This window comes from Fukomys damarensis, unplaced genomic scaffold (assembly GCF_012274545.1).
Source record: "Fukomys damarensis isolate Sample0158 unplaced genomic scaffold, DMR_v1.0_HiC HiC_scaffold_35, whole genome shotgun sequence".
Lineage (NCBI taxonomy): Eukaryota > Metazoa > Chordata > Mammalia > Rodentia > Bathyergidae > Fukomys > Fukomys damarensis.
In genome coordinates, this window is record NW_022900947.1 from 42,257,119 (window position 1) to 42,279,874 (window position 22,756).

Here is a 22,756-nt window from a genome sequence, read left to right on the forward strand (position 1 = left end):
CACACACACACACACACACACACATATATATAAATTGAATTTTGGGAAATTTTAATGGTGCTGCCAACTTTGATTATTTTTGACTTAACTTTTGTACGTGGCAAAAGGTAATCATTCAACATCATTCTTTTGCATTTATATTTAAATCAACTATAGTCTTAAAGATCATCTAATAAAAATAATCATAATAAAATTGTAAGTTCAGTTAAAATATAAGGACCATGAGTTAAATCAGTATAAAGTAATTGACTATTAATTTTACTTTTGTTTTGTTGTTGATGTTGATATAGTTCTGTAGTCATCTTTCAAGAGAAAGTATTGACTCTTTCTAGTGGATGGAATTATGGCCTCCAGAAAGATAGATTTAGATGCTAAACCCCAGGCCCTTATTTGGAAATGGTGCTTTTACAGATATAATATAGTTAACATGAAGCTATGTTAGACAGGGGTAGACCCTCAATCTCAAGACAGATATATGTATAAAATGATGGAGATTTGGACATAGAAGACACAAGGACAAAAGCATCATATGAAAGCAGACTGAAGTAATGTTAAGCAATATTAGTATTAAGCAACCACTAGAACCTAGGAGACGGACAGATCAGGTTCTTTTTCAGAATCTCTAGAGGAAAACAGCTCTTTGAACTAAAAATGGCTAGAAAATGATAACTAACTCCTGAATTTTAGACGTCTGGCTTCAAAAACTGTGAGAGAATAAATTTCTGTTGTTGTATTCAATTTGTTACAGCAATTCTAGGAACCTCATACAGATTTGGGTACCAGAAAGTAGGTTGCTGCTGTGAGAAACACCTAAAGATATGAAAGATGCTTTGGAATTGGGTGATGGGTAGAGACTGGAAGAGTTCTTAGGTACTTGATAGAAAAAGCCTAGATTGTCTTAAAGAGACAACTAGTAGAAGTAAGGACATTAAAGGTGAATATGGTGAAGGTTCAGAAAAAAGAGCAAACTTCTGTTATTTATAGATTATATATATTGTCATAAATGCAATGTTTCTTCCAATGAGGTCTCAAATGGAATTGAGGAAATATTATTGAACACTAGAGAAAAAGTGGACCTTGTTATAAAGGGGCAGAGAGCTTGGAAAAATTATGAATGCGCTCTTGTTGGGAAGAAAATAGAACATGTAAGAGAGGAACATGGATGTTTAGGTAAGGAAATTTCCAAGCAAAGCGTGGAAAGGGCAGGCTAGTTGTCCTTGTTGCTTTTGGTAAATGTGAAAAGGGAAATAGAAGAAAGAACTGGGTGCTTTTGAGGGGGGTGTTTGTTTTTGGCTTTTGGTTTTTTTGAGACAGGGTCTCACTCTATAGTTCAGGCTGGCCTTGAACTCACTATGCAGTCCAGGCTGGCCTTGGACTTACAGTAATCCTCCTGCCTCAGCCTACTGAGTGTTGGTATTACAGGCATGCACCACTATTCCTGGTTAAATGAAGGAACTGTTAAACGAAAAAGAAAACAGAACTGTCATAATTTTGACAGATTTTTAGCCTGTTGGGGTAGTATTCTCTGAAGACAAGGAAAGTGTACACAAGTATAATTAACTAGTTCAAGGAATGCTTTTCAGGCTTCAAGAGTTTCTCAAACCCTTCTTTCATTCTTTTGTTCTTTGTCATTGTTCATATTAAGTGGTGTATGAAATGGCTTTTATTTACTTATAATTAGGTTGAGGGGAACTTTTATTTACTTAACTGTGTTAATACTGGAATATTCAAATGTTCACCTTTCTGCCACTATTGATACTTATGAAGTCTTCCTAGGTCAGTATTTGATTTCTAATATTGATTATTTCAGTAAATTCTGTTAAAATAATTTCATTTTTCAAGTGTGGAATTCTTTCCAAAATTTGGAAGTAGAGTTTATGTAAATCTGTATTTAACATTCAGAATATTTAGTTTTAAAGTGAATCCCAGTTTTGAAATTTAGAACTTAACTAGAAATGGCTAGAAAATGATGTGTGAGATATTATTATCACAAAGGCAATTTATAAAGGAAAAACTTAAGTTCAAAAAGCCCTCGTAGACACAGTACCCTGACACAGTAATTTTCACATTTGCATCTTCCGAATATATATATGAAGTTCTTGGTTATCGTGATTAATAATTATACATCATTTCTTTTATGCATTAAATAGGCCACTTTAAATAGCAGGCTACTTCCTGAGAGTGTTTTAAAATATGCAAAAATTGGCTCTCATGTTTTTCCAAAGTGAAGTTATGGCTACACAGATGTAAGCCCCTAAAATTATTGGGTTGCTTTAATTTTTCACCTATTTCATTTTTTTTTCAGCACATAAATGCACATCATGCTTATGAATCTCAGATCTCATCAATGGCAAAAGCTATGGCTAGTTTAGAAGAAGAGCTGAGACATCAAGAAGAGGAGAAAGCAACAGTATTAAATGATTTGTCTTCTCTTAGAGAACTTTGCATTAAGTTTGATTCACGCAAAGATGTTATGACCCAACAGTTGAATTCTAAAAACCTTGAGTTGGAGAGGGTAAGAACTAGAGAAATTATGTTTGTACATTGTTTTATCGAGTCCTACTCTGCTTTACTTTACCATTCTCTACCCCATATTTTTGTTCCTCCTTAGGATAGCCTCTTGACTACAGGCCTTTGACAACCAGATTTGACTACAGATTCCTTGCCAAGATTTGTCTAGCAATACCAGTGATAAGATTAGGTGTTCTGTATTTTGAAATAGATGGATATTTAAGAGATTATGAACTTGACGATAATGTATTAGGTGCATATCCTCTACATTCTCTCTGTTTACAAGTAAGGCTTGAATGAAAAATTGAACTGTTCATTGCTTCCTAAGTAGAATATTTTTCCTGACAAAACCCCCAAGTCATTTAAATTTTATTTAAATGAAGCAGGAGCTTCCTGTTAAACAGAGGCGTTATTACTACTTAACTCGCCAGCGTATGCTTTCAAGTATCTTCAGTTGTCATTCATGTAGTGGTGTGTTTTTGGGAACTGAGAAGCTACAGTACTGGCTTGACGATGTAGTCAGAGTGAGAGATTTAAGAAACCAGAGCACCTCAGTTTATAGACTGGCCACATTTTAGGATTTAATGTTAACAAGGTGGCATGAGTGAAAAAGTATTTTAGGATTGGTATATGTCTTACAGGGGTCGGGGATTTAGCTCATTGGTGCCACTGTCTGCCTCTCAAGCTCAAGGTACTGAGTTTGATCCCTGATACCAAAAAAAAAAAAAAAAAAAAAAAAAATGTCTTAAGGAAATCAGCAAAAAGTTACTATTAATCACACTACATAAAAACCCCCTAGGTCAACTTTTTCTGTCATTCTCTGAGGATACTCAAAAATAAGCTTTGGGGGAAAATTGAGAACAAAAATCTTTAGCAACAGCAATAACATATTAAGAAGTTTTGATCACAGAAGTCTTTGGAGAAAAGCTGGACCCACAGGCACACAATGTGGTAAATCTGGACTCTTTGATCTGTGAGGGAATTTAGAGACAAGGGCAGTCTCTAATTTTAGTAGCAGAGCTCATTTTGAAAACAGTATGTTTTTCTCATGATTAAAGAAATTGTTCAAAATCATTACTTGATACCAGTATTCAGAATGAAGCAGCTGATCGGTAAGTAGCTCTGCAGAACTATGCTGTCAGGTAACTCATTTTCAGAGTGAGTGTAAAATGGCACTAAATTAATCTTTGTTTTTCCTGTAGGCACTTGTAGAATTAGAAAATGTAAAGTCAGAATCAGAACTATTAAAAAAACAACTGTCAAATGAGAGATACACGATTAAAAACCTTGAATCACTGTTGGCTACAAATAGAGATAAAGAATTTCATTCTCATTTAAACTCCCATGAGAAGGATACAGAAATTCAGCTACTTAAGGAGAAGTTAACCCTTTCAGAAAGCAAATTGTAAGTGTCATAAATCAACATAAAGTGAAGAAAATAACTTATTCCAGATAGCTTTTTTATATTGGGGGAGAAGGGGGAAATGAAGGGTGGTACGGACCCAAAATATTTGTCTGCTGCTTTTGAAAGTTCAGAGGTTTGGAGATGTGGATCGCACATCTTCACTGATATGGTGCTGGGAGAGCAGGAGAGTGGTCATTAGGAGAAGTTCACTTTGAGGAATGGTCAGGGCACACAAAAGGGCAGAACATTGCAGGATGGGAAGAGGTGTCTGCAGCTCATGCTGTAGATTAAGGTAAAGACTTAGAAAAGGCAAAAGTTCCACCCTCCTAAGTGTATTAATTACTTTGGGAAGATCAGTGATGATGTCATTTGAGAATAGAGAGGTTTGGAAATATTTGTTGGAAAAGTAGATACTACAAATGGAAGAATAGGCTTTTTGAAGGGGTTTAAAACTCTTTCTGAGTCAAGAATCAAGAAAGAACCAGTGAAGGTATTTTTACATCTTGGTGTCTAGTTCTGGTGTTCACATTTGTATCCCCTGTGCTGCTGCTGCACCTGGCACGTATTAGAAGCTCAGTAAATGATAAGTAAACCAGATGAATGAGAAAGAAAACCATGATAGATACTCTACAAGTTTAGAGACTTACTACTGAAAAGTCTTTGAAGGAAAAAAATAAAAGAGGGCTGGGGATTTAGCTCACTGGTTCTGCCACCTGCCTCGCAAGCACAAGGACCCATGTTCAATCCGTGGAACCAAAAAACAACAACAACAAAAAAAGTCTTTGTACCCATATGTATCACCTCCATTTGTATTTGTTAACAAAATCGTAGCACTTGACACTACAAAAGAGAACATTTGTGATTTATTTCTGTCATTTGTTTTTAAGAACTAGTCAAAGCAGGGAAAACACCATGCTTCGAGCTAAAGTGGGACAGTTACAAACAGATTATGATTCTCTAAAAAGGCAAATTTCAACGGAGAGATATGAACGGTAAGAAAAGAATTTGCAGCATTGAACACTCTTTTTATGTAATTTCTGTCCTGTTCCAAAAAGGGTTTAATACAGCTTGTAAATAACAAACTTACTCTTAGCATTAATATGTAAAATAAACATTTTTGGTAACTTGTAAAAAGCCAAAAAGTAGCCAGGCATTGTGACACAAGCCCTGTAATCTCAGTAGTTGGAAGCTGAGGCAGGAGGATTGAAAATTTGAAGCCAGCCTAGATAACTTGGTGAGACTTTGTCTCAAAAAATACAAATGGCTGGAAATACAGCTCAATAGTAGAGCACCCCTGGCTTTAACTCCTATTATAGAAAAAAGGGGGAGCAATCCAACAAGTATTATGGAAGATTACATCCCTAAAGTGTCAGGTAAAACAGCCAAAAACCAAGACCAGAGTGGAACCACAACAATCCTTTATTGTAGGGACAATCTGCCACGCTGTCTTCGAACAAAGGAGAGAGCGGCATGCTGGGGACAGAGAGAGCTCTTATAGGAGCTGAGGTGGGGCTTATAGGAGCTGGGGTGGAAGTGAGTGATGTAGTGCTAGGGATTGGAGGAGCCTGTGACATCACTAGTTGCTAGGAAGTAGCAATATCAGGTTACTCTTGGCTGGGAAGGGTTTGGGGCAGAAGAAAGATATCTTTTGGTGGGAGAAGCCATATTTAAGTGGGAAGCAGGGTATTATGGGAAGGAGAAGGCTGCCATTTTACATAGCAGCCATCTTAGGGTGAGGGAAATCTAACATAGCACGTGTATAAATGGCTCCTGTACTATTCCACAAGGCAAAATTAGAGCATTATTTCAGAGGTTATAGATAGGGAATCAACAACATCCCTAGAAGAGTCCCCAAAAATACAGTTCAAGTCGTAAGTCCCAGATGATTAGAAAGGCGGTGTTAATGATCATAATCACAAGAGCAATTAGCAAATACATGCTGAGCACCAGGTATGTGTCTGATTAATCCTGTCAACAATCTCTTATGCCTACATTGTAGGAAATTGAGGTCACACAATTGTGAGTGGCAAAGTCAAGACTAAACCTAAACATGTCTGTCCTATACCTTAATAATTTTCATACTCACATTTCAGTTTGTTTGCTTTATGAAATTTTAATCCCTAAGTTTTACAAACACAAATGAGACCTGCTTTAAAAAATAATCTAATTCTAAATCAGTTGCACTTGCCAAGTTACCTACCTACTTACCTTCCTTTCCTTTCCTTTCTCTTTCCCCATTTACCCTCCCCTCTGTCTCTCTCTCCCTCTCCCCCCTCCTCTCTCTCTCTCTCTGTCTCTTTCCCTCTCTTCCCTCCCTTCCTTCCTTCCATTCTTCTTTCCTTTCTTCTTTTTTTTATATTAGGGGTTGTATCCAGGGCCTAGAATTGAACTACATCCTCAAAATTATTTTATTTGAGACAAGTCTGGCTAGATTGCCCATGTTGACCTCATACTTGTATATGTGCTGCCAAAGTGAGCACTGGCCTCAAACTTGTGACCCTCCTGCCTCAAACTCCCAAGAAGCTGTGTAATTACTGACGTACATGGCTCTACCCAGTTTATACTGAGTTACTCTTTCTTACTGTAGTAATACCATAGCATCCTGAACTTTCATTCAAATAGTGGTAAAACTGCTTATTAGGTCAGTTTTTGAGCTCTCTTATTCTATCTTTTATATCAAAACTTTTAATTGACATGCTATTTAAAGTAGAGAGGAAATTTGTTATAAAATCAGTATTTATGATTTCAAAGAGAAATGAAGCCTTAGATAATAACAATGACCTAAAAGCAGTGTCATCAATTTCTTGCAATTTAGAAGACCTAGTTCCTGAATATGCTAATCTGTACGTATGTAATAACTTTCATTTCTTAGTGATACCTTAAATTCTCTTCAGTTCAAGGATCCTAATTCAGTCCTCTGTGATAGCCCAGACTATAAGCCCCTCTTAGTTCCTGCCCTTTCCTTACCCGTTGCCCTAAAAGAAACTTTCAGCCACAGGACCATGACATTCTTCTCCTGCTGTCCAATAAGTTATACATTGTCTCAGGGCAATATCACACTACCCTCAAGGGCCAAAATTGGTTATTAGAGGAAAGGAAAAGAGGTAGCAAAAAGAGTAAAATCCTAAGATATAAACTATTATAAATATATACCATGTATATAAACTATAATAATAGTTTATCATAGTAAACTGTTGTATCACCTAAGATACAATAGTGATACAATAGTTTATTGCCCTCCTATAGGCCAGAGTACATAATAGTGTCTCTGCATGTTAAAATTTTGTTGGGTGGCACGATAATCTGAGAGGAAAGTCTATTGAAGAATAATTTCTGTTGGAGAATAATAATGAAAATGTTTCAGAAACACTGAACTAAGTAGAAATCCTGGATACTGAAGAACTCAAGGCATCGGGGCCAGGAAGTAAATAGCAAAGGCGATGCCAGCAGGCTTGCTTTACGTGGCAGACCCAGACACAGGAGGGAAGGTGTGATCAAGAGTGGCCCCTTCCATTTATAAATGTGGGAGTTTTTAGGCAGGAAGGAGGGCCAGGTTGGGTGCAATAAGAGGTGGGAAAGGAGGCAGAGGAAGGAACTAGCCAGTTTAGAAACTACTCAGAGGGCCAACAAATGATTAATGACTTGGAAACTCATGAGAATACACATACACACGCGTCCTACAACAGTGTGAAACTAGGGGTACAGGTCAGTGAGGGGTTTCATTGGTATGCTGGAGAATGGAACATACAAGGTACTTTAGGGTACACTGAGTGCCCCTGCAGGTCCAACAAATGTTTATATGGGCCTGGAGCGCAAGACAGGACCAAAGATGTGGACTTGGGAAAGTCATTGGCACCTAAAATCATAATCCTTGGCTCATAGAAGAAGAAATGAACTAGTCCTGGAGAACACCACAGCAAGGAATGTAGGTCCAGACCAGAGAAGGGTCTGGTAGAAGGTCTAAGAAATGGTCATATTAACAGAAAGAGAACCAGGAGGTGGTAAGCCAGAGAAGCTGAAGGTTAACAGAGCCACATCCTACAGAATGCTCAAGATAAACAACTTGGCTGTTAACAGAGACGTTTAGTTTTTAAGAACGCGTTAATAGGCCTGTAGTTTTTTAAGTATAAAAAGAAAATCGTGAGTTCTCCAAGAGTCGTCAACATTCTCAGTCTAACATCTAATCCTGTGTTTATATCTATGTTTGTCTGACTGTATACTTGGCATCCTACTTTTTTTCACTAAATATATGTGTGCATCTTGTTTCTAAATTTAGCTCAGTGACACCTCACCTGCCTGGCAAATACAAGGTCCTGATTTCAATCCCTGGTAACGAAAAAATAATTGATTTAATTAAATATTATTTTAATGATGTCCCACTGGTCTGACATGGTCACAGCATAACTGCTTTGAACAGTTTCTTATAATGCATATTTTTAATTGAAATATTTCACACACTACTTAAAATCCTACAAAGACATAGGGTTTTAATTTAGTAAAAATACCAAGTCTGGGCACCATGGCACACACCTGCAGTCTTAGCTGCTTGGGAGACTGAGGTAGGAGGATCACCATGGACAACATAGTAAGACCCTGTCTTACAACAAAATAAATTTGGTAAAAAATACTACTTAGTTTAGTAGACCTTAATTAAGAGCACCAACAATACTTTATATCAGTATGCCACTTTCTGGTTTTTCATTATACCTGAAATTTCTCTTACTACTTTTCCAACAGAGAACGAGCGATCCAAGAGATGCGTCGACATGGTCTTCCTACATCTCCCCTTAGTTCTACACTGAAGTCTCCTCCACATTCTCCAGAACATAAACGTATGTATGTAACACCAGAAACAGGCAATCTAGTCTTCTGGTTACAAAGTCTCAGGACATAGTGTTCTTTCAGGGGAGGGGAGATCCCTTGGAAAGGTGTTCAGGAGAACTTACTTGAGCAATGGCAGTGATCCATGTTTTGGTGGTGGTGGTTACATGCGTATATGCAACTATTAAAAACTCACCAACCTGAACATTTACGATATATAGATCTCATTGTATGGAAATTAAACCTGAATTAAAAGGAATGAGAGTTGGATTAAACTTGAATTAAAAGGAGAGAGGTTCAGTGGTACTGCTCTTGTTTAGCAGGCACAAGGTCCTGGGCTCAATCCCCAGCCCTGGAAAATAATGAAAAGAGAAAGAGAAGATGGTCACAGCAAGCATTAAGTTATAATATGATATATCAGAGGGTGTATTCTGTGAAGTACTTAGTTCCAGATACAAATAATAGGCAGTGAAAGCTTGAACACAGTGGCAGTTGTGGGGGAATAATGAGGGAAGGAGAAGGTAGAATTGGAGTGTGTGAAGTATATTGAATGTGAGATTGTAGACTATTCTGTAAGTAATAGGGCCTTGTTTGTATAGGGTGGATACAAAGATGTTTCAGATGAAAGAGTCACTTCTGGGGGATTAACATCACAACTGTGTTCTGGCCATATTGGAAAGGGTAGGAACCAGAGTTAGAGAGACAAGAGGTGTGAAATGAGTTATCAGTTTAGAATCAGTATAATAATATTGAAAACTATGGCAGGTTTTTAAAAGTAAATTATACTTACAAAAAGGTGCCATGTCATAGGTGTATATATACCTCAATGCATTTTCAAACTGAACACATCTACCCAACAGGCACTCGGATCAAGAAACGAAATATTTTCTTGGGTTTACTTCTAGCCACAAGGCCTGCTTTAAAAGTACATGTCTTCACTGTTAAAGCGTAGATTTGTTTTTAATGTGTCCCGACATTTATAAATGAGACATTTGTGAGGACCATCCCCACTGTTGTGTGTACTTGCAGATTATCGGCTGTATGGCTGCACGATGTGAGCTTGCCGTGATCCCTGTGCTCCCTCTGCTGTGAATAGACATTCAGTAGTTCGCAGTTTGTGCTCCTGCATACTGCTAGTGCTCTGGGTTACACTAGGACTGAAATTGCTGGGTCCGTGATATGCATGTGTTCGAGCTCTAGTAGATATGGCAAAGTGTTTTCCAAAGAAGGTGCATTTGGCTGAGGATGGATCGAGGGGTGTGTGGATTCACTGGAGGTGGTAAGGAATGGAAAAGAAGCCTGAGTCAGACCCAGCATTTGACAGTGATTATGAAAACTACAGATTCATTGACAAAAATAGTCCAGCCAGTCTTCTTTAAATGGATGCATTTCTTTGCCTCTTTTAATAGAAGCAGTGTACAAAGAAGATAATTCACATTTCCTCGATGACTCAAGCCTCATTCTGAATGTTAGTTAGGTCCTTTGCTTTAACATACTGATGCCCCATATTTGTAGGGCCTACGTTTAAATGATTCCTGGTGGGTGTGCTTTCGTGTTTCATTTGTTTGGTTAAAGTGTTTATTTACTTCTTTCACCTTGACGACTTTGCAGTGCTTGCTGTAATCACTGTGTCCTCACAACTTCTTGCGTTATTTTGAATGTGATTAGGTGGCTTCACCTTCTTGTGATAAAGCCTTGTAACAGTGTGACAGATATTTTCTTGTGCTTAATTCACAGATGCAGTTTAGATCAGAGGTTGGCGACCTGGGGGTCTGTGAGCCAAATACATCCCACTGCTTGCTTTTGTAGTAAGCTTAACTGTAGCATAGCCACAATTTGCATTCCCTTAAAACTGCTTTTCTTCAGATCTTTTGTGTCACGTAGCCTCTGGAAAACTCAACTGTAACCTTTGAGAAAACAAGAGTGAAGATGCAAATAATTATTTGGTTTTATAAAAATATGCTTGACCTTCTGGATTCCTTATCTGGGTCTTAGGGAATCTCAAGGATCCCAACCCCTACATTATACTATTATTTTTATTGGGGATATTTTGTTTGGGGTTGATTTTGTTTTGTATTTGTTTGTTTTGAAATAGGATCTCCCTATATAGCCCAGGCTAGCCTCAAATCTTTTATCCTCCTGCCTCAGTTCCTGAGTGGTGGGATTACAGGGGCACTGAGCTCCCAGACAGTTGTTCTTTAGTGTTTTGAGATAGGGTCTCACTTTGTAGTCCAGGCTGGCCTCGAACTCACAGCGAATCTGCCTCAGCCTCCCAAGTGCTGGGATTACAGGCATGCACCACCACGCCCAGCCTGTTTTTACTTTTTTTGACTATTGTTATCTGATACATGACATTTGAGATAGAAAAAAACAATGTCTTTGCTACTCTCACACAATTTTAGCACATTTCTGACACCAAGTCCTCTATCATACCTGTCATTTCTTTTTTTTTCTCTCTCTCATTGAGTTTATTGGTACATTTTAGGTATACAGTACAGTTACATTCATCATTGGGATCTTGTACCTTTACATGACAGGTCTTGGTTCTCATTTTTTCCCCTGACCCCCACCCTCCATTCACCCCCTCCCTCTGCCCTATTTATAAAGACTTTGTTTCCATTTTTTCCTTTACTTATATTTTTTTCTTTTCCCCTATTTCCTTTCCCCTACCCTTCTAACTTCCCCTATACCTTTAGTCCTTTTCTTCCTATTTCACATTGTCAGGATCTTATGTACCATTATACTTTTTCACACCAGAGAAACTGTTCGGTATTTGCATATGTGTGACTTATTTATTTCACTTAAGAGTATATCCTCAATATGTATCCATTTTCCTATGAATGACTCTAATTTCTCATTATTTACGGCTGAATAGTATTCTGTTTTCTAGAAAAACCACATCTTTTTTATCCAGTCTCCAGCTGATGGGCAGATGGGCTGTTTCCAGGTTTTAGCTATTATAGACTGTGCCTTTATAAACATGGGTGTACATATATCACTGTGATATGATTCTTTTAATTCTTTTGGAAAGATACCCATCAGAGAGATGGCTGGGTCAGACAGAACCTCTAATCCTAGTTATTTGAGGTCATACCTATCATTTTCATTCTCTGCACTGTTTACCTGGCAATAGTGTCAGATCCTATTGTTAGGGGACTCGGTGCCACAAGAATTTTTGCTCCCACTTCAGGTGTCAGTTGCAAGGCTCAGATTGTGGCCTGCTTCTTTCAGAAGTTTCATTTCATGAAACTCAAGAAAGGCATGGCAGAGGGACTGGATGGAGGAAAGCTGCTCGGGTCATGGTGGTCAGGAAGCAGAGGAAGGGGAGGAGCCAGGGAGAGGATATACACCCTTCCAAGTCATGCTCCCAGTGACCTGCCTTTTCTCACCAGATCCCATCTCCTGAGAGCAAGTTAGCTATAGTGCCCCTAAGATTCATTCACCTTCTGAAAGCCCTGCCTTTGACCACATGAGGCTTTTAGGGGACATCTAGGGCTGACCGTAAGACTACTGTGAACCTAGATTCCCACAGCCCCCCTCCCTAATTCAGGTAATGTGCTGGAGCACTCATGGAATACCAGGAAACATTTCTTTATGTTTACCCTTTTATCACAAAGGAAGCTCCTAGCCAGATGGAAGGGCAAGGTATGGTGGAAGGAGCACAGAGCTCCCAAGCCCACACCAGGCCCTCCACTAGCAACCTCCACACGTCCAGCTTTTGGAAGCTTTCCAACCCAGTCTATTTGGTTTTTTATGGAGGTTTCATTACATGAGTATAACCCAACTAAATTGTCAGCCGCTGGTAATCAGCTCGATTTTCAGCCTTCTCTCCACCCAAACCATGCCTTGATCTTTCTGCTGGCTGGCCCCATCCTGTCCTGGGGCTGTTTAACCCTCAGCCACCATTCATCTCATTTACATACAACAGACACTTGGGACTGGAGATTGCAAGGTGCTCTGTGTCAGGACTCAGGGGCAAAAGACCAAATATGTATTTCTTACTATGTCGGGGTTCCATGCATGTTCACTCAGCAAGAAGTATAAATAAGAAAACCAAAATCACTTCTGATTTTAAAGTACAGAGCAGTCCTTCTTAACATTGTACTTCTTTAGTATAACAACTTTGGGCACAAGGTTTTATTAGAGACTAAAATTCAAAATACTGGTGAATTTTGATTTTTTATAAATATATATTGAGTAATTGTTTATCATTTTTCTAACTTCCCCCTATCTTTTCAGAATAATGGTTTTCCAGGAGTCTCTATATGGATTTTAAAATGAACACAACAGTACTGAACAATTTGAAGTGCTCATTCCTGAAAATCATGAATAGGAACACAAATTCTACCTCTATCAATCAACTTTTATTTAAATCAGTGGAGATTTATGTAAAATTATTGTATCTAGGTGTATATTTTCATATATGTAGCAGAACAAATATGTATGAATAGTCCTTAACTGACGTGATATTTATATTTTATTATTCTTGTCTTAAATTACTCTTTAAAATGTGTTTATACTGTGAATTAATCACATTGTGCTTCAATAATCTGACTCTTAATAAGCCATGATAAATGTGTCTAAATATTCCTATAATACTTGTGTTTAATGTGTTTTCAGTTTCTGAGCCTGTGTTTGTAACCCATATAATAATCTGTTTACAAAGAAATGCCACCTTTGATGCTATGCGTCATGCTTTCTTCTAACTGTAAAATCAGTTATTCACAAATTTGCTGTCTGCCATCAAGGGAAATATATTCAAGTCTAGTCAATAGCAGAGGTCTTGATAAAATAATCGTTGCCATGTGTAATTAATTATTGCCACCTAGAATAACTGTGATGAGAAAGATACACTTTTATATATGATATTATATTATGTTGACTCTTACATGGGCTTATTGCATAATACAGTTCTATGAAAATCAAATTAAATTTTGTATTTAGAATTTTATAAAACATATAGTTTAGGGCAGTTTTTTCAGTAAATAAAACTTGTTGATGTATTAGTCTAAACTTTCAGAATATAAAAGTACATGGGGGGGAGGCCGGGGATTTATTAGCTCATTGGTGCCACTGCCTGCCTCGCAAGCACAAGGGCCCGAGTTCAATCCCCGGTACCAAAAAAAATTATCATCAACTCTTTAAAAGTACATGGGGTAAGTATAGTAAACATTTTGGAAAATTCTAATGTACATTAAGCCATATCAATGTTTTCGCTTCTGCCTATATGTTGTAACTTAGCAGTCTTCCAGAATGGTATGTAAATGTTGGGCTCTGGGGCATATAAATTGAAAACAGCTTTTTACAATTCATTTTCAAAGTTATAATTTTTTAAAATTTAGGTATAAGTACAAAAGAGAATGTCAGATACAAAATTTAATTGTGTTTAAACCATACACGTTAAATAAAAACCTGTTCTAACAGAATTCATTATGACTGAGAAAAAACTTAAAAACGTAAAAAAAGCAAAAGATCAATTATTTATATTTTGTTTCCTCTGTGGTTTAATAAAGTGGAGTTGCTATGTGTGTTCCTGAAGGTGGACGGTGTGCTTTCTCTGTAACTAGTGTGCCTTAGGTGTTCAGGAGAACACCCTTAGTAATAATTCCAGGTGTTGGCTTATTTTCACACCGCCTTTGCAATTGTATATATCCTGTCTCCTTTGGGTGAATTCATGTATTGCAGTAAAATATGAGCGAAGTGGGACTATTTGCAATGTCATATGGAAAGTCTCTTAATAAATATATGTAAATAAAAATATTTGTCCCCACCTTTTCCCCCCAAAGCAACAACAAGACATACTATGTTAGGTATTTCATTTTAACATTTTTATAATTAAAACTGTATAGCTTGCCCTAATTGTTATTTTCATAACCATGATACTATAATATTTTAAACATTAATTTTAAAATAATGTTCTGAACTTTTACAGATGTTTTTAATTTTGTTTTAAATAATTTTAAATTATGGAGCTTGACATAATTTACCAATAAACATTCCAATTTATTTTCTCTTAAAAATAGTTTTTTATAATTTTATATTAATATTCTTACTAAAATGTATTCAAATCAGACTATCCTGGTGGGACTTGGGAAAATCCCTGAATTTAAGTGGTTTTACTCTCGAGCTAGATCCCTAGTCCTTATCAGGTTTACTTTATTTTACTTTATTTTGAGACAAGGCTTCCCTAAGTAGCTAAGCTGTCCCTGCTGAGCTTCCACTTGTGATCCTCCTGCTCAAGTTGCCAGATGGGGTGGCCTGTCACAGTGTGCAGCTGTGGTGGTACAGAGGATGAAAAATCATGAAACGGTTCAGTCACTGAAAAGGCCAGAGGGGCTTTCCCAACAGAGAGCACCAGCATCTGGGAGACTCCCAGGAATATCTCCAAAGCTGAGAGCTCTCTGGCTATTTAGAATATCAGTGTAAGAAAAGCAGTTTGGGCAAGAAGCTGTCTCAAGGATAGGCGGTGTTCTTGTGGAAAGGGGAAGAAAAGTGGCCAGAAACCATGTGCTTCACTAATCTAAACTTCTTGTTTAACCATTGACACCTCACAGAGCCTGTTTGCTTAGGCCCCAGAGTTTAGCCATTCACTCCTCGGCCAAGTCCCCCATAGTGGCCCACATCTGTAACCCAGCATTCTGGGAGGCTGAGGTGAGGGAATCCAGCCTAATCTGGACAGTAGCAATTTAGGGAGACCTGGTCTAAAATTGAAAGAGCTGGAGATGTAGCTCAATGGGAAGGCCCTGGATTCAATCCCCAGTGACTTAAAAAAAAAAAAAAGTCAAAGGTTCTATTAGTAATCTACCAACAAAATGCATAAATAGGTGTGTGTGTTTATGGCTGCATAAACATTTTTCTTTTGTGCTGATGCTTTTTGTTCAGAACATTAATTATACTGTGCCAACCACCACCCTACCTTCCTGTAATTATCACATTTGATCTTATATCTTTCTCCCCAGTTCTTAGATTCTACCATGTGGCTTAACTGTCTGTCTACCATTACTTCTAGCATCAGTCTTTTTTATGCCAGTGTCTTTTTTGAATCGATAGTTACTGATGATAGCCTTATATTGGAGTTGCCTGGAGAATTTAATGAAGTCTTGTGTTCAACCCCCAGACTTCAGACCAAAGGTCTGTGGTACTGTTTTTCATTTTTAACTTTAGACTAGGTGATTCTGATGTGCAGCCATGGTTAACAGGCTTTTTTTTTTTTTCAGTATGAGGTATCGAACTCAGGACCTTACACTTACAAGGCAGGTATGGTGCCACTGAGCTAAATCCCCAACCCTAACAAGGCTAACTTTATGAAGTGGACTTACTAAATTGTTGTCATGACCCACTAATGGAACTCAACATGTAATTTTAAAGAACACTGCTCTAGATCTTAATTATCCTCAAAAATCTCAATTTCTAGCCAGACTAATTAGTGTGCAGACTTGGGAGGCTGAGATAAGGTAGGAGTTCAAGGCCAGCCTGAGCAACGTAAGACCCAGTCTCAAAACAAAATAAACCCAAAAAACAGAAGAAGAAAACAAAAGCTAGGAAAGTGTAACACGCTCATGCTTAGCATAGGTGAGGTCCTAGGTTTGATCCCCAGCACCAGCAAGGAAAAACAATCAAAACAAAACCCCTCAGTTTCTGGCATCATACTCTTGCTGGGTTACTATATTTGTTATACCTTTCCCAGCAATTTCTGGCTATTCTAGGTCTCTGGGCAATTGATTACATCACTTATCCCTCCTCACTTTCTTTTTTATTTAGTGTAGATATCATGATTCTTGCACATACGCTAAATTCTCTTGACCCAACTGATAACTTGAATATTCTTTATACACAGTTACTTTGCACCTGAGCCATTGGACATGGCTGGAGAAGCATATGACCATGCTAATTCTTCACTTTAAATTCATAATCCAGAAAATTAAGATCCCACTGCGCTATGTTGCAATCCTTACCTGTTTTTCTGATCAATCCACATGTTCCTTCTCCCAAGGAAGTAGTCAACACCTTCCTCCTCTTTATGCAGACCTTTATCCTCCCTCCTCTCAGCTTGCTTTTAAAACTGAGACACGAAAACAAATTTCTCACTCCAAATCTTTTAACAACACACATCAGAACCCCTATATTTCCTTTCTTCCTGTTACAGCATGAATTATCTCTACCCTCTCTCAGTCCATCTAGTTGTGACCAGTATTCATCTCTCCTGCTACTCAAGACTCTTGCAATTAGCTCCACATTTATGACAGTCTTGCTCTATCGGTTTGTTTATACGTGTTAACATGTCTCCCACTTTTCATTTGAAAACCTTCCCAAAGCTTTCCCACCATTCCATTTTTTGCACTTACAGCAAAGATTCCTACCCTTACCCACGTTTCTTGAACTACCCCAATTATCCTTTAATTCCCTGTGAAATCATTCTTGGTCAAGATGCCAAAAACAGCCATTTTATCAAATCCAAGGGACCATTATCAGACCTACCAAGGCCATTTCTCAGCAGCGTTTGACAGATTTATGCACTTTTTTAAAAATCAGGGATAGAATTTGGGACCTTGCGCTTGCAGCACCATTGAGCTAAATCCCCAGACCTACGCATCTTTTTAAACATCTTCCATTTATAAGGAATTTCATTTTTCTTGTCCTGGCTGTTTTGTTTCTTTTACTGCATTCTCCAACTTTTCTTACTTTTTTTTTTCACATGAGGCGGATTTTATAAATTGCAAAAAACCTTAAAATTTACCATCTTAGCCATTATTAAATGTTAAGTATACCTGCATTGTTGTGAACTTTGTTCCTAACTTTTTTTCTTTTTATTGAGTTTATTGGTACATTCTAGGTATACAGTACAGTTACATTCATTATTGGGATCCTGTACCTTTACATGATAGGTCTTGATTCTCATTTTTTTTCCCCTTGTCCCTGCCCTCCCTTCACCCTCTCCTCCCCTCTCCATTTACAAACACTTTACTTCCATGTTTTCATTTTCTCATATTTTTTTCCTCTCCCTTATTACCTTTCCCCCACCCTTCCCACTTTCCCTACACCTTTAGCCCTTTGCTTCCTGTTTCACATTATTAATTATCTCATTAGGATCTTGTGTACTATTACAGTTTTTCACAACAGAGAAACTATTCAGTATTTCAGTTAAAGAAATCTCTGTATGAACATTAAAAATAGGAAATCCTAAAATAAAACTAAAAAGGAAAGTAAAAGAGAAAAGGCAATGATGTAAAATTAAAATAATTCTTAATTCTGAAGATGAAAATGGTCCCTGAACATATTTAAATTGCTTCTTGCTCTTGTAGTCTTATATTATTCTTTTTCTTTCATTATTTAGAGAATATTAGTTTCTGTAATCAAACCCATGTAGATATGACCTTACATATTTAAAAGAGTGAGTTACCCCTGTACAAATGGAAAAAAAATTAATATTTCTAGACCAATATGGCTGTTAATTTCTGTACAATGCCAACTCAACTCAGTAAATTGTGATCTTTTTCCAAAGTTGACAGCACAGTTAAAGTTTCCAAAAATTCAAATTTTATATATAGACCAATAATAGCTGTATGTTATGTATCAATTGCAGCAACAGCTTTTCCAGGTTCTGCATCATCTGAACAAAATTATAGACATTCAGCACATTCCATTAAAAAATACAAAAACACCCAGCCATCCCTCTGTTGGGTATCTTTCCAAAAGAAGTGAAAGAATCATACCACAGTGATATACGCACACCCATGTTTATAGTGGCACAGTTTGTAATAGCTAAAACTAGGAAACAGCCTATTTGCCCGTCAGTTGGAGACTGGATAAAGATGTGGTTTTTCTATAAAATGAAATACTACTCAGCCATAAAGAATGAGAAAGTAGATTCATTCATAGTTAAATGGGTACATTTTGAGGATATACTTCTAAGTGAAATAAATAAGGCACACATATGCAAATACTGAATAGTTTCTCTGGGTGAAAAACTAAAATAGTGCTCAAGATCCTAATGGGACAATTAGCAAATAGGAAGAAAAGGACCAAAGGTGTAGGGACAATGAGAAGGATAGGGAAGGGGGAATAAGGGAAAAGGAAAAAAATATGAGAAAATGTAAAAATGGAATTAAAGTGTTTCAAGGGAGGAGTGGAGGGAAGGGTGAAGGGAGGGTGGAGGGAAAAAATGAGAACCAAGACCTGGCATGTAAAGGTACAAGATCCCAGTAATGAATGTAGCTGTACTGTCTACCTAGATGTACCAATAAATTAAATTAAATTTTTAAAAAATACAAAGAAAAGAATATTACCCAGAAAACAGCAAAGTTCTGTTGCTGTTTTGGTACCTGGCACCTTTTTTTTTATTAGCCTCTTAATCATCATCTGGAAAGAGAACATTCTAGAGTAACATCATTAAAAATAGCTCTGATAAATGTACCAATAAATTAAATTAAATTTTTAAAAAATACAAAGAAAAGAATATTACCCAGAAAACAGCAAAGTTCTGTTGCTGTTTTGGTACCTGGCACCTTTTTTTTTATTAGCCTCTTAATCATCATCTGGAAAGAGAACATTCTAGAGTAACATCATTAAAAATAGCTCTGATAAAAATGTCTGGAAAGAGAACATTCTAGAGTAACATTAAAAATAGCTCTGATAAAGCACGGTCACTACTATGTATCCTAAAGCAGGTACAAGATATTTTACATTCACAGAGGTATGATACAGTACCGTCCTACATCTATAATACTAGAATCAGTTTTGGTTTGAAATTTACTTTGTCTGCAAATAAGATGTATCATAAAGCAGATACAAGATATTTTACATTCACAGAGGTATGATACAGGACCGTCCTACATCTATATTACTAGAATCAGTTTTGGTTTGAAATTTACTTTGTCTGCAAATAAGATTGCTACCCCTGCGTTTTTCTGGGTTCCTGTCACATGGAGAATTGTTTTCCATCCTTTCAGTCTATGGGCTTCTTTTTGCACTAGGTGTGTTTCTTGTATACAACATATTATTGGATTTTGCTTCTTATTCCATTTTGCCAGTCTGTTTCTCTTGATTGGTGAGTTGAGGCCATTGACATGGATGGTTATAACTGATATGTACTGACTTATTATTGTCCTGTTATTGGCCTTTTGTTGGCTGTTTTTACTTTTCCACCTTCTCCTTTTAGTTTCTTGCCTTGCCTATTTGATTTGCTCTGTTGGGCCTCATGGTGTTGTTACCTTCATTGCCTTTTTCTAGGATCTTGTTTAGAATTGCTTGTAGTGCTGGTTTGGTATTCATGTAGTTTCTCAGGTGTTCTTTGTCATGGAAATATCTTATTTCCCCATCCATTTTGAAAGAGAGTTTTGCAGGACACATCGGTCTAGGATGGTGGTTGTTCTCTTTTAGTACTTGAAATATCTCACTCCAGGCTCTCCTCGCCCTAAGGGTTTGTGTTGAAATGTCTGCTGTGATTCTGATGGGCTTTCCTTTGCATGTGATTTGTTTCTAACTTTTAAGTGTAGGGCTAACATTTGTACTTACCCTTTCATTAACTTCAAATTTTCTCTCCAGATCCTGCCTTTTTTCTGAATTCAAGACACATATATCTAAGAATTTAATACTCCACTTAAATATGTCAAAGTCACGCTAACTCATCTAAGTAAACTGTCCCTCCATTCTTGTTCTGGCTCAGGCCAGAAGCCTTCGAGTTTTCCTAGTTTTCTCCCTGTCTCTCACACCCCACATCCAATTCATTAGCAAGTTGTATCAGCAGAACCATTATAAATGCCTGTAACTGACCACACTTCAGCTCCATCTGTACTGCGTGAGTCCATCCATCATCTCCCTCCTGGGCTACTGCAAATCCTCTTAGGTGGTCTCCTTGCTTCAGCTTCTTCTGCCCTGTTGTGTAGTCACAAGGCAGCTAGTGATTCTTCTTAAAAGTAAACTAGATTAAATTGCAACTCTCTTCCAAGTCCCATAACGGCTCTAACAGAAAATACTCAAAAAACATTATTGCCTCAAAGGCCCAGTGTAATGAGGCTGCTGGCTGTTATTCTGTTTCTTAGCCTCCTTGTGATTCCTGGAATCCACACAAAACCCAGTTCCTCCACAAAGGAAAATAAACAGTATCAAGTAGGAATAAAACAAACAACAAAAACACCAAGTGGAAATTTAGGTATGAAAAGATAACACTAGAAGGAAAAAAGCAGAGGAAATAAACAGTAGTGTACATGTAGTTTGAAATTAGTACATGGGAAGGTTAAAGAATTCTTCAAGGAAGCATTGCAGAATAAGACTGAAAGTGTAAAAGGAAAAGTTTGCATCGTGGTGAGTCTGAGCAGGAGTGCCTATATCCAGGTAATTGTAACCCACAAAAGACAGATGCTAGAAGGACAGCAAAAAATACTTTTAAGAAATAGGTAAGCGTTCCCAAATCAAAGAAGGATAAAATCTAAGATCTTTATTTAAAAATCTGAGTCAGAGCTTATTGGTAAAGAGTGTGTACTTAGCATTTTTGCAAGGCTTTAATGTTCAATCCCCAGCACGAAAATAAATAAAATAAGGCTCAGAAAGCCAAGTAGGAGAGAAGGAAAAAACTCACATATAGACACAAAATTTAAATGGCAAAGATGAGGGAAATTATAAAAGCTTCCAGAGAAAGCAGATCATATAAAAAGGGAACAAAAATCTGACTGACATCAAACTTCTCAAAAGCAACAGTATTTTCAGAATCCTGAAAGAAATTTTGAATCTATTGTTTTTTTAACTGGTAATTCCCTCATTCAAATCTAAAGATGTAATAAAAATATTCCTATAAAATCTCAGGTTTATCAAGTGAGCATCTACATAAAAATACTTTTGGAGAAAGTGATCGGTTAGACAAATAAATGTAGGAGGTGCTGCAAGATGGTAGGAATTAAAGATAATGAAATAGGTTGTTAGACTCTAATGTACTATAAAAAGGGAAGGAGGGACAAAAGTAAAGAAGAAAGTATTTCCATGATAATTCACACCAAAAGTCTAGAATCTAGATAATACCAATGGAATGCTGGATGATGGGGGAGAGGAAGACTAAAGGAATATAAGAGGCAAAATATTTGTTTTGGGGGGAGAAGATAAAAATATTGAAGTTTTAGAAATCAACAGCAAGAAATAACACAAAGATGGGTCCTAAGAGCAGCCATCACAGTGAGGTAACAGTAAATACTTACATAAAGAGTTATTATGAGGCATTGTACATAGTAATCCCCACTGGCACCTATGGTGATTAATCTTGATTGTCAACTTGATTGGTTTGAAAGATAACCTAGAAAATTAGTAAACCACGCTTCTGGGTGGGTGGGGGTGTGACCATGGGGAATGTATGTTTCCGGTCCTTCTGGGGCTCTCCTCCTCTCTGCTTCTTGGCTACCATGAGGTAAATAGCTTTCCTTCACCAAGCCCTTCCACCATGATGTTTCATGCTTGGAGCCCCCAACCCTGGACTGAAACCTATGAAATTGTCAGCCGAAATAGACCCTTTGTTGTGAGTATGTCAGGTATTTTGCCCCAGCAATGGAAAGCTGATCCATACACTCACTTCAGTCTCGTTTTACAGATAAACATGTAGGCAAAACAAGTGAACTGATTTGCCCATACTCATGAGGTCATTTTTAGACTTTTGTGTTTTATTGGAGATTGAACATAGACAACCATTATCCGCAATCCTAAATAATAAAAAATGTTTTACAAAAATGTTACAGAAATTTCCAAAATAATATAAGTTTTAAGTTATGTGCCATTCTGAGTAGCACAATAAAATCTCTGTCCTGCTTTATCCTGCCTGGGGCATGAATCCTTATGCATATTAGGCAAATGATCTACCACTAAGCTACACCTAACCCTACTTTTAGGCAGTTTTAATGTGATTTAATATTTTAGGGAGCAGAAGAAAACTTGATCTCTATAGTAGAAACCAGAAAGCAGGAAGAAAAAAGAAGACAAAAGTACAGTAAATGGGAAATATGAAACAAAATGGCAGAGATAATTCCTTATATAACAGTA

At 37.3% G+C, this 22,756-nt stretch overlaps 1 protein-coding gene across 3 annotated transcripts in view; it reads left to right on the forward strand.

Annotated features, from left to right (window-relative positions):
* Cep135 (centrosomal protein 135) overlaps positions 1 to 14,610 on the forward strand; it is a 77,770-nt gene extending 63,160 nt beyond the window's left edge. Inside the window, exons 23-27 of one of the 3 annotated variants that reach the window (XM_010640282.2) lie at positions 2,306 to 2,515; positions 3,714 to 3,916; positions 4,804 to 4,908; positions 8,654 to 8,748; positions 12,977 to 14,610. In XM_010640282.2, coding sequence (XP_010638584.1) covers positions 2,306 to 2,515; positions 3,714 to 3,916; positions 4,804 to 4,908; positions 8,654 to 8,748; positions 12,977 to 12,981 — 618 coding nt within the window. In that variant the 3' untranslated portion in view covers positions 12,982 to 14,610. Of the gene's footprint in view, positions 1 to 1,025; positions 1,275 to 2,305; positions 2,516 to 2,611; positions 3,175 to 3,713; positions 3,917 to 4,803; positions 4,909 to 8,653; positions 8,749 to 12,976 lie in introns of those variants that run through there. The other 2 variants (XM_010640283.2, XM_010640284.2) reach the window with 2 other exon arrangements.
* The last annotated feature ends 8,146 nt before the right edge of the window (positions 14,611 to 22,756 follow it).